At 49.5% G+C, this 14,533-nt stretch overlaps 9 protein-coding genes across 9 annotated transcripts; 4 read left to right on the top strand and 5 right to left on the bottom strand.

Annotated features, from left to right (window-relative positions):
• Positions 1-706: 706 nt before the first annotated feature.
• Positions 707-1,966, top strand: NUU61_006876 (putative glycosyl hydrolase; the record flags this gene model as incomplete). The annotated part of the gene is made up of 3 exons (XM_056657403.1): positions 707-1,183; positions 1,249-1,502; positions 1,561-1,966. 3 exons carry the CDS (start codon positions 707-709, stop codon positions 1,964-1,966), a joined length of 1,137 nt encoding a protein of 378 aa, XP_056510203.1.
• A 168-nt stretch (positions 1,967-2,134) lies between these two features.
• Positions 2,135-4,195, bottom strand: NUU61_006875 (uncharacterized protein; the record flags this gene model as incomplete). The annotated part of the gene is given in 5 exon segments (XM_056657402.1): positions 2,135-2,515; positions 2,671-3,114; positions 3,258-3,833; positions 3,844-3,948; positions 4,013-4,195. The coding sequence occupies 5 exon segments, from the start codon at positions 4,193-4,195 to the stop codon at positions 2,135-2,137; spliced, it is 1,689 nt and encodes a 562-aa protein (XP_056510202.1).
• A 736-nt stretch (positions 4,196-4,931) lies between these two features.
• On the top strand, positions 4,932-5,665 carry NUU61_006874 (glutathione S-transferase family protein; the record flags this gene model as incomplete). Its single annotated transcript, XM_056657401.1, has 2 exons — positions 4,932-5,317; positions 5,383-5,665. 2 exons carry the CDS (start codon positions 4,932-4,934, stop codon positions 5,663-5,665), a joined length of 669 nt encoding a protein of 222 aa, XP_056510201.1.
• Positions 5,666-5,955: 290 nt separating this feature from the next.
• NUU61_006873 (MBL fold metallo-hydrolase) lies at positions 5,956-6,867 on the bottom strand (the record flags this gene model as incomplete). The annotated part of the gene is made up of 1 exon (XM_056657400.1): positions 5,956-6,867. One exon carries the CDS (start codon positions 6,865-6,867, stop codon positions 5,956-5,958), a length of 912 nt encoding a protein of 303 aa, XP_056510200.1.
• Positions 6,868-8,199: 1,332 nt separating this feature from the next.
• On the bottom strand, positions 8,200-9,941 carry NUU61_006872 (zinc finger CCCH domain-containing protein; the record flags this gene model as incomplete). The annotated part of the gene is made up of 5 exons (XM_056657399.1): positions 8,200-8,838; positions 8,893-9,215; positions 9,282-9,582; positions 9,639-9,686; positions 9,744-9,941. The coding sequence occupies 5 exons, from the start codon at positions 9,939-9,941 to the stop codon at positions 8,200-8,202; spliced, it is 1,509 nt and encodes a 502-aa protein (XP_056510199.1).
• Positions 9,942-10,119: 178 nt separating this feature from the next.
• NUU61_006871 (uncharacterized protein) lies at positions 10,120-10,402 on the bottom strand (the record flags this gene model as incomplete). The annotated part of the gene is made up of 2 exons (XM_056657398.1): positions 10,120-10,250; positions 10,333-10,402. The coding sequence occupies 2 exons, from the start codon at positions 10,400-10,402 to the stop codon at positions 10,120-10,122; spliced, it is 201 nt and encodes a 66-aa protein (XP_056510198.1).
• A 3-nt stretch (positions 10,403-10,405) lies between these two features.
• NUU61_006870 (uncharacterized protein) lies at positions 10,406-10,952 on the bottom strand (the record flags this gene model as incomplete). The annotated part of the gene is made up of 3 exons (XM_056657397.1): positions 10,406-10,421; positions 10,479-10,677; positions 10,841-10,952. The coding sequence occupies 3 exons, from the start codon at positions 10,950-10,952 to the stop codon at positions 10,406-10,408; spliced, it is 327 nt and encodes a 108-aa protein (XP_056510197.1).
• A 1,132-nt stretch (positions 10,953-12,084) lies between these two features.
• On the top strand, positions 12,085-12,471 carry NUU61_006869 (uncharacterized protein; the record flags this gene model as incomplete). The annotated part of the gene is made up of 1 exon (XM_056657396.1): positions 12,085-12,471. The coding sequence occupies one exon, from the start codon at positions 12,085-12,087 to the stop codon at positions 12,469-12,471; it is 387 nt and encodes a 128-aa protein (XP_056510196.1).
• Positions 12,472-12,646: 175 nt separating this feature from the next.
• NUU61_006868 (uncharacterized protein) lies at positions 12,647-14,111 on the top strand (the record flags this gene model as incomplete). The annotated part of the gene is made up of 2 exons (XM_056657395.1): positions 12,647-13,532; positions 13,768-14,111. The coding sequence occupies 2 exons, from the start codon at positions 12,647-12,649 to the stop codon at positions 14,109-14,111; spliced, it is 1,230 nt and encodes a 409-aa protein (XP_056510195.1).
• Positions 14,112-14,533: the final 422 nt, after the last annotated feature.

Below are 14,533 nucleotides of genomic sequence, written 5' to 3'. Positions count from 1 at the left end.
TATCCAAGCAGCAGCCAAAGTATAGGAGCCAATAAAGTGTAATCGGGAACGCCCAACACCGCATGGCCCTGAACCTTGCTTGACTGAGAATCTTGCTTGTTTCTGGAGGCACCTGTTTAGATGATATAATCCCGAGACAAAACTAAGATAATGTATATTCAAAAAGAAATAAAAAAAAAATGAAAGCAAGAAAGCAAGAAAGTCATGCCACGTTTGACACAACGCCAACTCCTCTTAACGAATATAGGACATCAGTTTTTCCCAGTGGGGAAAGGTCGCAAGGGGTGTTAGCACAGCGATGAGAAAACATGGAGAACACGCCTGCTGCGCTAGCCCCGTCCCTTGAACCGTGACGCAAATTCACAAGCCAACTGACGTCGGAGCAGCTGTTCTGCAGCGCTGGTTCCTGGAGTGGCCGGCAACCTGCGGCCTTCACAATCTGCTGAAGGAAATCATTCACACGACCTTATTGATCAAGACGATCAGGGGATCTCGCAGGATCCATTCCTAGTTTACCCTGCGGGGGAACCCGAGCTTCGGCCAACGAAGGGGCATCGGCGCAGGAATGCATGTTTATCTTGGCGTGTTATGGGGCAAGAAAAACTGGCCTGGAAGTTTAGTCTCCCATATTTAACGAGGACAAATTCGCATTTTCAAATAGTAGTTTTCTGGCTCGAAAGTGCTGCGGCCCGTCTCTTTTGCAGCCATGTTATTTTCATCCCGTTGTCTCCTTGCTCCTACCCTTCTCTCACTGTTTCTAGCAGAAAGCACTGTCGCCGACCAGGCGAAATCAAGAGCACAAACCGCTCTTAGTACCCTTCAGGATTGGTACAATTCTACGAGTGGCCTGTGGGATACTTGTGGATGGTGGAATGGCGCCAACTGCATGACAACGATCGCAGACCTGGCTGCCCTAGATCCATCCGCCATGGAGACCGCGACCTATGTCTTCAACAACACCTTAATCAGGGCACCGGCTTCGAACCCCCATCCAGGCCCAGAGACAAAAGCGAATAACAAGCGGATGGCACTGTGGGGACGCTCCAATGCTGTCAATGCCTCGCAATGGCTCGACTCGGCCTACGACGATGACGGCTGGTGGGCCCTTGCATGGATCGCTGCATACGATGTCACTAAGAAGCCTGCCTATCTGCAACTCGCAGAGGGGATATTCTCAGCATTGGTACGCCTTTCAATTCTGCTCTTGCCACGCCCGCTGTGCTCGTACTGATAATTTGACAATTCCAGACATCTGCATGGGGAACACAATGCGGCGGCGGCATTCCATGGAATCCCACGGATAAGTATGTCAATGCAATTACCAATGAGCTTTTCTTGTCGACAGCAGCACACTTGGCAAATCGAGTCCCAAGCAGAAAAGCAAATTATACGACCTGGGCCAAGCGGGAGTGGGACTGGTTCGCGGCCCAGGGCTTCATCGGCGATAATGGAACCATCAACGATGGGTTGTTAGACAACTGCAAAAATAATGGCGATACTGTGTGAGTACTCCAGTCAATCTCAATTCGTGGTGCTTTCGTACTAATTGATTACGTATAGCTGGTCCTACAATCAGGGGGTTGTGCTCGGGGGTCTTGTCGAGCTGAACAAGGCCGCTCCCAACCATACATATCTCGAATCTGCCCACCACATTGCAAAAGCAGCAATCAAAACCCTCGCCGACTCCAATGGGGTAATCCATGATTCCTGTGAATCGGACAACTGTGCTCCCGACGCTACCCAATTCAAGGGCATTTTCATGCGAAACCTGGTAAAGCTGCACAAGGCCTCGCCCGATGATGTTTATAAGCGGATCATTGAGAGTTCTGCGAAAAGCATCTGGGAGAACGATCGTAACTCGAAGAATCAATTGAGTGTGAACTGGGCGGGCCCCTTTCATCAACCGGTGGATGCTTCATCGCACAGTTCGGCGCTGGATGCACTGGTTGCCGCTGCCGCTCTATGAAACCTCGTCGGCGCTTTCTGAATATAGGAAATGGAAAAATAAAATAGAGCAAAAGCAAAAACATTTTGTTGCATTCAAAGCTCCCCCGGTCAATAGCAAAATGTGCAAATTCATGTAAAACAAACCCCCGAACCCCTTTCTCAAGCCACCACAAAATCCCAATTACCCCTAATAAGTCACTATCTGAACCTCTTCAGCATGTGTGACTTCCCTGATATCCCTGAACACATCCAAGATCGAGATCATATAAGAAATTTCTTTCCCTTCGGAACCTGAAAAATGCAGACCAATGACATTTCCATGTCGATCGAATACAAAGGCGCCGGAGTCTCCTAGAGCTGAAAAGGGCTGACGCCCCTTTTTGCAAATGGCGTGTACCCATGTAGGAATTGTTCGGGAGCCCCCTGGAGAGCTTGGGTCTTTTATGCGGTAGATATGGATTTGGCGGAGCTCGCTGTAGTAGCCTGAGGTCGTGCCACTTGTTCTACCTGACTTGAAAACTTCGGCTCCAGGGTTTAGAGCACTATCAATGTCATCATGCATAGGAAACTCTCTGATATGACCAAGATGTATCCTTATTTCGCTGTAGATGAGAGGCTAAAGGCATTTTCAGTATCCATACTAAGGGTAAAAGTAACAAATTATATTTCAAAAACTTTTAAAAAATGTTTTAAAAAGACATTCAAAAAGCAAATATGACATACCTTATTTTCAAAATTTCCATCTTGTGTCATCTCTAGTCTTCGGGAGTCGACTCGAATCAAGGCCCAGTTGAGCATGACTGGAATATTGCTGCCATGGACTGTCCCTGCGCGGTAACAACTGCTTCCAGCAAAGACATATCCTAAATAGTGTGCGTTTATGTCCATAAATTGTTGGAAATAAGCTCGATCCTGTTCCATATTCGAAATATCGTCGACATAAGTCTGATAGGAGCGCTCTTCCTTCGGCGTCATAAATTTATTGGGTAATTCTTGGCCGATCGCCTGGGCAATGCGACGAAGATGTTTATATCTATTCTCAGTTTTAGCCTCTGCGATCAACAAGACTCTCTTGTTTATGGTAGTTCGAATATCGTAGGCTGACGGATGCTCGACCCGGAGAATTCTTCTGGCTCTGTCGTCGCTCGGCCGAACAGGCTGAAACCCCTATTGACTGAGGGCCACCAGCACAATCATGTTAGTGGAATGCCTTAAAAATGGCGGATATGGTGAGTATACCCTCCTCCCATTGCGCCAGGAACACCTTCCAGGTGGCTTCGGTGCTTTGCATGGTCTGCAGGTGCCCAAACACTATTAGAAGTCAAGCCGAAAGGTTCCCATTGTCTCTTACCCCGAAATCGAAGCTCGACCAGCCCACCTAGTGTCAAAGACCCTGCTGATCTTTTGTACATGTCGATGCTCCCGCCCGGTTTGATCTTTTGAGTGCAGAGTTCCCTTGGGATGCAGATGTCATCGTCATCGAGAAATGTCTTCATCTCATCCTTCATGAACAGAATGTTCACGTCGCGTTTGTCAAACTGTGCCAAGATACCTTGAATTGTCCTGGTGGCTGTTGAGAACTGACTGTTAGAGTTTTTGACGATACTGATGATGACCGTAACCGATTGTTGGTCAGCGTGGTGTCGGCCCCATAATGCCAGCACTCGAGTGCAATCCACTCTCGTAAATCGAGATTTGGAGAATGGTGTGACAGATTCGGGGCCATTTAGGGAAAATTGAGTGCGTTCTGGAGACGGGGTAGCAGCGGCTGGGCACAAAGAGCTGCTCGTCGATGATGTCGACGGAGATCGCCGGACATTCATGTGCCAATATTTGCTGTATCTGCTTCGCTGCTTGACGCCAGTGTGAACTGTCCGACCACCTCTCTGTAATAACCATTACAGTAGGAATCGGCCCTTCCTTGGGATCGATCTTGGCCTGTCGACCTGTTTCGAAAATGTCTTTGTATGCAATATGATAGGCCCTCCAAAATAGGGGTGACTTGGTCAATGATCCCCACAGTTTTATTGTGCCAATCCGTTCTTTTGGAGTATTGACAGCTCACTGGTCTGGAGGATGCGGGTAAGGAGGTTAGAGCAGGGCCACCTGCCCTATGGGACGACTGTAGAAACCCAAAGTCATCGACTGAGTAGTCACTTTTGAGGACTGATGTTTCTGGGGACGAGGAGTAGAAGCTAAGTGCATGAGCATTTGCCCGGCTGAATATAGACCAGGATGAAGAGGACATTTTGGTAGAGTCAAGAAAACCCTCTAAAAAAAGCTTCAGAAAAGGGACACAGAATAGGAGTATACAACAGTGACAAAGAAAAGGAAACCTTAGAATAAGTGGAGGAAGGGGAAGAGATCATAAATAAAGAAAATTTAAAAGTTAGTGCGAAGTAAAGTGTAGGAAAGAGGAATGGGAGATCTACTAGAGGTAGATATAAAGGCTTGAATCCCCAACAGTGAATTTTTAACCATGGAATAGATGCTGTATGCTAAGGCTATCTAGGTAGTCATAGAGACATCTAAGATTTTAACTAAGTAAATGTTACTCCATTTCTCAAACCTTAGAAACATCTTTCTAAGGGTGCAGTGATATAAAGAGGGTATATACTAAAGGCTGGAGGCTAGACAATGCTAAGTTTATGAATTACTCTTTTCAGGGTTTTATTTGAGGAGCTTGACTAAGGAAATTATTCTACCCCGGGGCCACTGTTCGATACCTTCTATCTAGGGGGGGGTTGGAGTGTTATTCTAAATACATACATGTTTGAATTCATATTAGTTTTCCTAGTAATATCTATTCAAATACCTAGAATCCATCTTTTTATTTTAATCCATCGCCAAGAGCAGCGTTACCCCAGTTTTTCTCCGCGGATGACATCATATTAGATCATTCAACTGACCGTCAAAATCAATTTCCAGCTCTCGCATTCTGAACATATCTCACATATCTTACATATCTCATACTTGAAAATAAAATGGCTGCGCATATCAAACCCCTCGTTCTACACGCCCACGCCACGGGACCGAATCCCATCAAAGTGGCAATTGCCCTCGAATCGCTCAAGGTCCCCTTTGTCGTCAAGCACTGGGACTTCAGCGATGATCCTAACACAGGCGTCAAGGGGGCTATGTTCTTGAAAATCAATGAAAATGGCCGTGTGCCCGCGCTGGAGGACCCCAACACCGGAATCGTCTCGTGGGAATCGGGGGCATGCATCAACTACATTCGACGAGTGTACGACAAGGGCAACACGATCGGGCCGCCGGGCGATTCGGCACAGGATCTGGTGGATTTCGAGAAGTGGGAGTACTTCCTCTTGACGACGCTGGGTCCGATGACGGGGCAGACGAATTGGTTCCGGTGGGTTTCCTTCCTTCGACTTGTGGTTTTGACTATGGTGGTGAAAACACTGCTGACGTTCATAGACACTACCACCCCCAGAAGAATGAGGACGCCCTCAAGCGGTACGAGGCTCAGACTTATCGTTGCTATGATGTGCTCGAGGAGCAACTGAAGAAGACTGGGGCGACCAGCATCTTGGGTGCGCGGGTCACTGCCGTCGATTACCATTTTGAGCCTTGGGTAAGACAATATTCATTTGCTGGTCTCTCTCTGGACCGGTATCCGTTGATCGCCAAGTGGCTTGGTATTATGGAGACTCGAGAAGAGGTCAGAGAGGCCTATTACAAGATCAAGGGCTCGAAGTAGAGTGAGTTCTCTGCTGGGCTTTGCTTAGCTCGACATCATCTGCCTTGATATATCGATCGTCCATACAGAATTCATCGGATTAAAACTGACTACACTATCCTTTTATTTAACCGCTGGTCTCAAATGTAAACGATCCCATGAAATAACATGTTATGTGCTTTATACCCGGGGTTGTAATAAGGCTTAATCTTGCGTAGTAGATCAGAGTAGCAAAATATAGTGCAGATTTCACTCAGTCAAGCCGAAAGATGACATCTCCCATCGCTCTCTAATTTCTATTTGCAACCACACTACCCCGTCAACAACGTCTTCGGAACATTAACAACATACTGAAACAGCGCCTTCCCATCATGCGACCTCCCAGGCATCTTCCCACCGCGAACATTAACCTGCATAGCCTGATGCATCAATCTAGGCTCATCAAGAACCTGATCGCGCCGATTCCTCCACCTGACAAAATCCTCCTCCGTCGACCCATTCTTTACATGCTTATTCTGCTGTCTTTGATCCCACACCGTAACATATGGCAACGGGTCCCGCCCACTGGACTCATTCGACGGCGGATAATCATGTCCAGTATATAACCGAGTCTCGGACGGCAGCGCCAGGAGACGTTTCATGGACCGGAAGAGCGTGCGCGCATCGCCCCCGGGGAAATCGCACCGCGAACTGCCCACGTCCGGGTTGAATAGACTATCCCCGGTGAACACGTTCCCGCCAATATGATACCCGCCGTGGTCTGGGGTATGGCCTGGCAGGTGGAGGGCTGTGGCGGTGATGTCGCCGATCTGGAACTGCTCGTCGGGGCGGAAGAGGTGGTCGAAGGCGTTTTCGAGCTCCTTCTTGGGGATGTTGTATTTGTGCGCGAAGGTGTTTTGCACGATTGTGATGTTTTCGCCGATGCAGATTGGGGCGTGTGGTTGGCCTGCTACCCATAGCATCTGTTGGATATAGTAGGATGCTGTGAGGTGGTCGGCGTGTGCGTGTGTCTCCAGGAGTCGCGAGACGGTGTATTCGTTCCGGCGCACGATGTCTAATAACCCATCGGCGGACTGGGTGCTGGCTGTGAATGTTGAAGGCTCAAAGTCGAGTACTGGGTCGATGATCACTGCTTCTTTTGTCTTTGGACATGCCACCACGTATTGCCAGGAGAGCGTCTTGCGGTCATAGACCGAGTGGACTATTGGCTGAGGTCCGGCCATAGTTGAGCCGTGTCGGAATTGTGTCAATCGATGTTAGCTGGAGAGAAGCACAGTGTCTCTTGGTCTTACTTGTGATTGGGGTGGTTGACATTACGTATTTATAGATCATTGTCTGGCCCTGCTATTCGGGGACTATTTGCCACTGAGCATGAAAAACTTCGCTCGGGGGATGTCTATACCATGCCCTGCGATTAACCCCTTGGAATCGGTGACCATTTTGCATCGGGAAAGGTAGTGGATGCTTGATAAAACCGAGAAGCAATAGATATGGTGGCCATATATATCCATACGCCCAGTGGAACACAACCTTGGTCAAAGACAGAGCGACAATTGCCCCACTTAATTTAGACAAACTAACGTCAAACCATAATCAACGGATCTTTTATACTAGATTCTTTTATATTGCTTATGGACCTTGGTCTTGCGTAGAAAAGCTTATCTTCGCTCTGAAGTCTTCAATGTTGGAAATGCAAAACGATAACAGGAACAAGACTTTCCTCAGGCTGCATGTCGGATTTTCTTCCTCAGAAAATCAAAAGCTCGGGGACTGTATTGCATTCTCGTACGAGATGCAGTCGCCGACTCGCCTGCGATGCTGTGGTCCCCGATGTGGCAACGGATAGCATCACCGATCCCCGACACTGGCCCGGGTGGAGCCGACATCAGGAGGTTGCAACAGTAAAGGATGAGACGTTCTCTATGTGAAAATCCCCTTACAGATTTCTGAGGACAGACACTTTACACTTACACCGACCCCGTCCGGCGGAATATTGTCTAGTAGATGGCGCTTACTAGCCCTACCCGGCAACATGGAACCACGAAGAAGAAAGGTATCAATAGATGGATCAAATGTCTGACAGTGAATGTGACTATGCATGCATATCAAAAGGAATAGGTGATCGCAAATTCAACCAGGGCAAGAGCAACAAAAACAATGATAACGACTTCCATGGCTCGACTTTGGAGTGAGCGTGCTCTGGGCTCTTTTTCCATATGATATTACCACACACCCATCGGATAGTAGGTAGTCGGGTAAGAGAGGCAGGGGGAGTAACAACAATCTAGGCACCGTAATGTAACAAGCCGCTTGCTTCTCAACAGGAGTAGTTTGAAACGAGGCTCGACCGATGCTCTAGCCCATAAATGATCTTCCGTGTTATTGCGGTTTTGTAAAATAATATTCAGTCGCCGATTTGGCAAGCTTCTCTGCCTGTGGTCAAGGCCATTTATTCGCAGGGTGATTAGTCTTGCAGCGAGAAAAAGCGCTCAGATGTGAAAAAAAAGTGAAACATTTAGAGTCAGACGCAAAAAGTCCCATGGTGATGCCTTCGATCAGAACACGAGAGTGTGCGGAGAGGTGTCTGAAAAGGAGTCATCGCTAAGAGACAGGCTCTCGAGGTCCAAATCATGTTCATGTTGTTCGAGGGGTGAAACCCACCGGGCCACCTCCAGATCGAGGATGTGCGCACGGTGATTGAACCGGCACTGCCAGCTCTTCACGCCCTTGCAACCGGGCTTCTGGCATATGTGGCCAGAATTGCACTTGATGGATCGGCAAGTCCCGCCCCAAGGGCAAGGGTGTTGGAGAACCATGAAACGCAGGACGTCGATGATCGAGTTGGAAACATCGCTGTGGTCATACGGGCAGCTCATGTCGCCACATTCTCCAGACAGATGATAGCTGTTACAGACCTTGTGCTCCTTGGCACGGCGGTGGTAGTCCTCCAAGGCATCCTTGGATGGTTGAGAGGTGTAGGCGTCGAGGCGATCGCCGTCTTTATTGATAGGAATGTACTCCTGCGATCTGAGATTCTGCGGTGGCAGCATGATGGAAAGATATTCCTGGGAGCGACCAACGATCGTCGGAGTAGACCACAGGGGTTTAGACGAATCCTCAGCTGGCTTAGAAGGCAACTGTTGATTCGGCATGATGTGTTGCTTGTTGCAAGTACTACCGAACTTGCAGATACCCTGAAGAACGACAATCAGTTTCAATATCAATGGACCCATTCAAGAATGCCATACCTTTTGATAGTGCTTACACACGGGCTTCGTACCATTCAAAGCATTGGAGGCCGCCTTGGTATTGATCGTGGGCGCGGGCTTACTGCCGTTGGTGGAAACGGGCAGGGTGGAGTTCAAGGGAGTAGACATGAACACCGAGGGCAGTTCCTTGATAGGCAAGTTCAGGTTTTCGAACTCGCGGTGAAAGGAGGCCGACTGGATAAGGGTGATACGGTCGCTTCTGCCTCTATATGGGGTCAACAGAGAGCCGTATCCGGTGTCGTGGCAGCCCGCGAAATAGATATGGCGGCATTGGTTGAGATCCACGAACAGACGAAACATTTCTGTGATGAGGGTGATTAGCATACCGAGCCTCCCACTGGAATCTATGTTCATCGACAGGCTCTCACCTCTAATCTTGAAATCACTGCCTTCCTTTTTCTCCGCGGCATCTACAAAATCAAAGAGTTCCTGGGCACGAGTAAAGGCCGAGGTGAAAGGCGACAGAGAGCGAGCCTCGTGCCCCACAAATCCAGCTCGAGCGAGCACCTTGGACAACCCCAGAAGATTTGCGTACACACGGACCATGATACGGCAATGGTCAGCCTGCATCCCCATGGTGGAGTGCATCAGCTCCCGGATCGAGTCACTAAGCTCGCGAGCCGCATTGATTCCGCCCTCGCTCCCAGCCTTGAGGAAATGCTCCTTGAACTAGGGTGTTGTTAGCACGGTCGCATGTGGCTCAGTGTAGCACAGCATCGTCTCACAAGGTATCCATCGCCGTCGACCAAAACCAGGACGAAAGGATTACGATCCTAGATCCTTGTTAGTCCAGAATTCTTGTGTGATCCATCGGGCACCTGCACTCGTACCTGGCCACGAGCCTGTCTCTTGTACTTCTCTCGTCCTTCCTTCACCTCCTCATAGTCGCTCTTCAGAGAAGTGTAGTCATCCAGAAGGTTGCGGAACTGCTCGAGCAGGTCCTGGAGATTGTCATGGTTCTTCTGGTTTTCGCGGGAGAGGGTTACGAGGTGACCGTTCAGGGAATCTATATCCGTGTCCCTCAGCATGGTGTCAGAGTTTGAGCTCGCGGAAAGGCATGTGCCTTTCCCAGAAGCCAGCTAGATCCAGTGCAGACTGTGGACATTCAATCCGGAAATGAAGGATGAAGAAAGTAGAATGATCAACAGGGTAATTTTTTTTCTCTTCAGTTTGGGCACTGGAGCTGGCGCGGAAAACAATTCGTAGCTACACGGTAGGCGGTGTGTACGCGTCAGGTGATATGCTTGCTTTGGTGGAGTCCTCTTTGATCTGCACTGTCAAGACTTCTTTGTTCTCTTTGAACTTCCGTTTCAATCTCTCTTTCACTCGTTTCGCAGCTGAAACCTTTTATTCAATTATTTTCACCTGGTGTGGCCTGCGTCGATACACATTTTCGTCAAGGAAGGGGCGGAAGCATACGCAGATCTACGAACTCGGGCACGACGCGCAGGATGGACTCGGAGGAATCGACAAATCCAAAATACCCCATTTTTTAAGCCTTGGCCATGCTGTGGTTTTGGTCAGCCTTTGAGCCCACAGTTGGGTAATGACTGCTACAATCTTACCTCAGACAGATCGGAAATGTGTTGGTCAGCGCCAAATCCGTGAAGCCAAAGACCCGATCAATATCCCCGAACTCTTTGTCCCGCAGTCCATGCATTTCGCACCGCCGGTCTCTTTGCCCAGTTCGACAGGGTGAAACGAAACCGAATTGCACCCGGCGGCCCATAGCCGCGGGTGGCCGCTTAGGGAGGGTGATGGTCTCTGGTCGCTGGTGTCAGGGCCACTCTAAGGTATCTGGAAGCGATCCGCTAGTTTTGGCCAAATTTTGCTCCAGGTAAAGGGGCAATCGTCGGCTCCATTGAAGCTCTCATTTTGAGCGTCGCCGGTCAGCACCATTCCGCCAAGCACCCATTTGCCTGGCCACTGGAGATCGACACAAACGTCTCCCATGTCGTCAGGTCACCGGGATACTCCAGTTTTTGATGAAGGTGCTTCTGCACAGTGGCATAGACTGCCAGCGGATAGCACAGGTTCATGGCTGCGTCTGGGACAGCCCCGGCAAGGTAGGATGGCCGGGTGTTCCACCGGATCTGATGCTTTCTCGTGAAAGCTTGCAGATAGTCTTCTTGATCGTAGTAGAAGTTGGGTCCGATCAAAGCCCGAGGATCGGATTCTCTTCCTGGGGAGAGATGGCTGGGCCGACATGCAGCCCATAGTACTTTGCGCCCAGCTGGAGCAGAATCCGCCGAGGAATGGTATTGTTCAGCTCAAGGCCCTCCAGGAAGTTTGAGAGTAGTTTTTTCTGAGACCATCTCCGTCAGTGGCACATTTGCCAGGTAGCCACTCGACCAGCCAGTCACTCCCAGTTGATCGTCACTTAACTCTTCTGCCGCGCCCTAGATTCCACCTCTATCCTTGGAAGTGGGCTGGATATAGGCGAAGAAGAAGATATAGTCTCTATAGACCCATCTCTCTGCTAACTACGCTACAACTTTCTTCGGTAGCTATAGTAGGTCTATCAATATATACTCGATATAAGTAGGCCACGTCCTATAGGGTAGTCGACGCGATAAAGTATAGATCTTCTTCTACCGACTAGGAGACTCACAAAGTACTTTTAGCTAAGAAGTGCCTAAAATGCCGTTGCTTCCAGTGACAATTCCCATGAGGCCTTTCACATGATCCGGGAAGACGGGCAGGCCGTGGTAGATCGACTTGGACTGGATTTGACGCGTTGTAGAGGCTCCGATATTGTAGATGTAGATACTACTATGCGGTTCAAGGTCTGTACTCCATTTGTTCAGCTTTACTTCATAACTCATTCTTTCCTGCGATGATTTCGGATCCAGACAGGGATCATGTTCTCTTCTTGACTGACGCATGGCTCGCACTGTTCTCGCTGATCAGAAGTACTACTTCAGCATTCAAGGACTTGACAACCCAGCATTCGAAGACGAGCTTTTACGCAATGATCCATTTAAATCAAATGCAAAAAGAACCCGTCATCCCGTACCATCCCCACGGCCCGATCGGATCTAAACCCATCGGGGTATGCAGGATGTTGCCAGAGATGGGCCCACTTCACTACGTAAGAGAAGCCCCTTGCAAGATTCTGGGGGACTCGGCTGTCGGACGAGCGGCCTGAACAATGCAATTTCCATACTCTACATGGTGATCCTGCTCCAGTCGGGCTGTGTTGCGTCCACCAATGGGTCGGGTTTGCTGGAGGCTTCAAGTGGGCCGCAGTCTGCCTGGCGGTACGCCTCCGCCACAGTAGGGATAACTGAACAATCAAATCGTTACGCCATTTGCCTCGATTTCGGCGCCAAAGAGGGTCGCATCATGTCATGTATGGGCATGACATTCCCTATCTCGGTACACGCAAAGCCACACCACACCCCGGAGCGGCCGGTGTACGCCGAACGTCGCGCTGTAATACCCCCGCACTCAGTGGCTACAGTACCTACACGCGTCTTGTCCGAGCTTCCTAGCGAGCGCGAGCGGACGCTGACCCCGTTCGCGCACGACTGCTTGGACCAGACAGCTTCTATTTGACTTGTATGTTGACCGAGCGGTTAGGGTAACGTGGCAGATCAACCCGCGGGCGGTGAGACCCCTTGGCCACTCAGCGGGGGAAAGCGCCATTCGGCGTGACGCTGATACATTCATACTACACCTCGTCGCTCTGGCGTTCCGTCGTACTCGCACCTTCCCAGCTGTTCTTTTCGCCATGGCTGCCCCAAGCGCCCCCTTTTCTGTGTCTGTCCCCTCTTCCCCTGATGAATCCACATCTGCATCCTCATCCTCCACAACTCATTCCAGTATGTCACTGGATCTCTCTCGGCGCACCAAAATTGCTGGTACCCAGCCAGATCAATTCCAGGCAATCAAAGAAAAGCTGGTCACGGAAGTCTTAAAAGGACACACAGGGTACTTGTGGTTGTCTGACGTTGCCGAAGACACATTCTACCAACTTAAGGGCGACACCTCACGAAGCACAAGACGCCTCCACTGCCTGTACGAGTTTGACGAGCACAAGCTCCGCGTCCGGATGCCCGAGAAAGTACACGACAGTCTCGCTGTCCAACTTGGTGTCCTGATTAATGACAAGCTGAGATCGGCTGGCCTACTTAACATTGCATGCGTCCCTAATATGTCTCCTACTATTACACTCGGCACCACTGCTGCTGAGCCAGATGGATGCTGGGGCCCTATCAACAGCGAGGGCTTTACAGTTGGCATTGAGGTTGGGAATTCCCAAAGTAGCACTGAACTCGTGCGCGACGCTCGACATTGGATTGAGCATGCCGAATCCTCCTTTCAGATCTGCATTGTTGTTGAGCTTAGCAACAATCGCAACACGATTACACTCTCTGTCTGGCGGCAAAATGATTACGCTAGTTCCGGCTCCCGGCTCCGTAGCAGACATATTTCTGCGATCAACACAGACACGGTGACTATCACTCGGAGATATCCCGATCCTGTGGTCCGTTTTGAAAATCCACTTTCGCCTACACTGGCATCGCCTGTACTTGAACAGTCCGAGATCCGACTTCCTATCGCGGCTTTTACTAGCTACCACCCTCCACCTGGTGTTCATGTCAACTTTGGGGATAGTATTATCCTAACAAAAGAAGACTTGATCCAATATGGGAGACTGCACTGGATTCCGGGGAATGGTTACTGGTGATAATAGCGGCGTACTCTACTCCCGCTCCCCTCTTGCTCTTTGTGTTATTGCTCTAGGCTCTATCTGTATACGATGCTTATCTTAATACGTTTGACGGGTTGCTTATAACAATAGTTTAAGACAGGTTTGAACGGCCCAGCACGGCCTTGACGGAATCCGAGTAACCTGCGTGTCCTGGGATGGCGTATACGCCGATGTCGAACCACGGGACATCAATCCTTACAATCTACGCCCATTTGCGAACCAGAACGCGGTGTTCGGACGCCGCTTCAGATTCGCGTCGAACGGCAGTCTCCAACCGATCTTGTCGCCCCCTATTCCATTCCACACGCTGACGCTCGACTTCGTGCCTGGGCTGCTGGCGTCTAAGTCATCTGCGTCCAAGGACACCTACAACCCCGTCGCCTTTGTTACCTGCAAGTTCACAAAACGCCTCCGCGCCATGCCTGGCAAAGTAACCTGGTCCGGTGCGGATTGGGTAGTGCCCGTGTTTCGCCTCCTGTAATCTACAGACGAGGGTATACTATCAGTATAGATCTCCGACCGCGATAAAAAGTTTATATAGGGCTTTTAGCGGATCTTATTTATAGCGCTATATATATTATTAATATACTCCGCTACATACTATCTATAGACTAACGGCTAATCTAAGCGTATATACTAAATAGTAGAAATCTTGTTATAGTACTAGAGAGCGACGTACCTGAATATACTATAGCCTAACGCCTAATCTATATTAACTATATCGCTTAATAGCCCCGTAAGCGTATCCACCTAACAGACTCTATATAACTTATTGTTCAGTTTCAATCTGCGTATGCCATCGGACCTATTACACGCCGCCTTATCCCTAGTACGTAACGAGGCAGCTAGACAAGACGCCTAGGAGTTCCTGAACGCCATCAACCTAAGCACTTCGCTGTAGGT

This window comes from Penicillium alfredii (genome assembly GCF_028826965.1).
Source record: "Penicillium alfredii strain IBT 34128 chromosome Unknown utg000009l_segment0_segment0, whole genome shotgun sequence".
Lineage (NCBI taxonomy): Eukaryota > Fungi > Ascomycota > Eurotiomycetes > Eurotiales > Aspergillaceae > Penicillium > Penicillium alfredii.
This window is presented reverse-complemented; position numbering and strand designations above follow the sequence as displayed.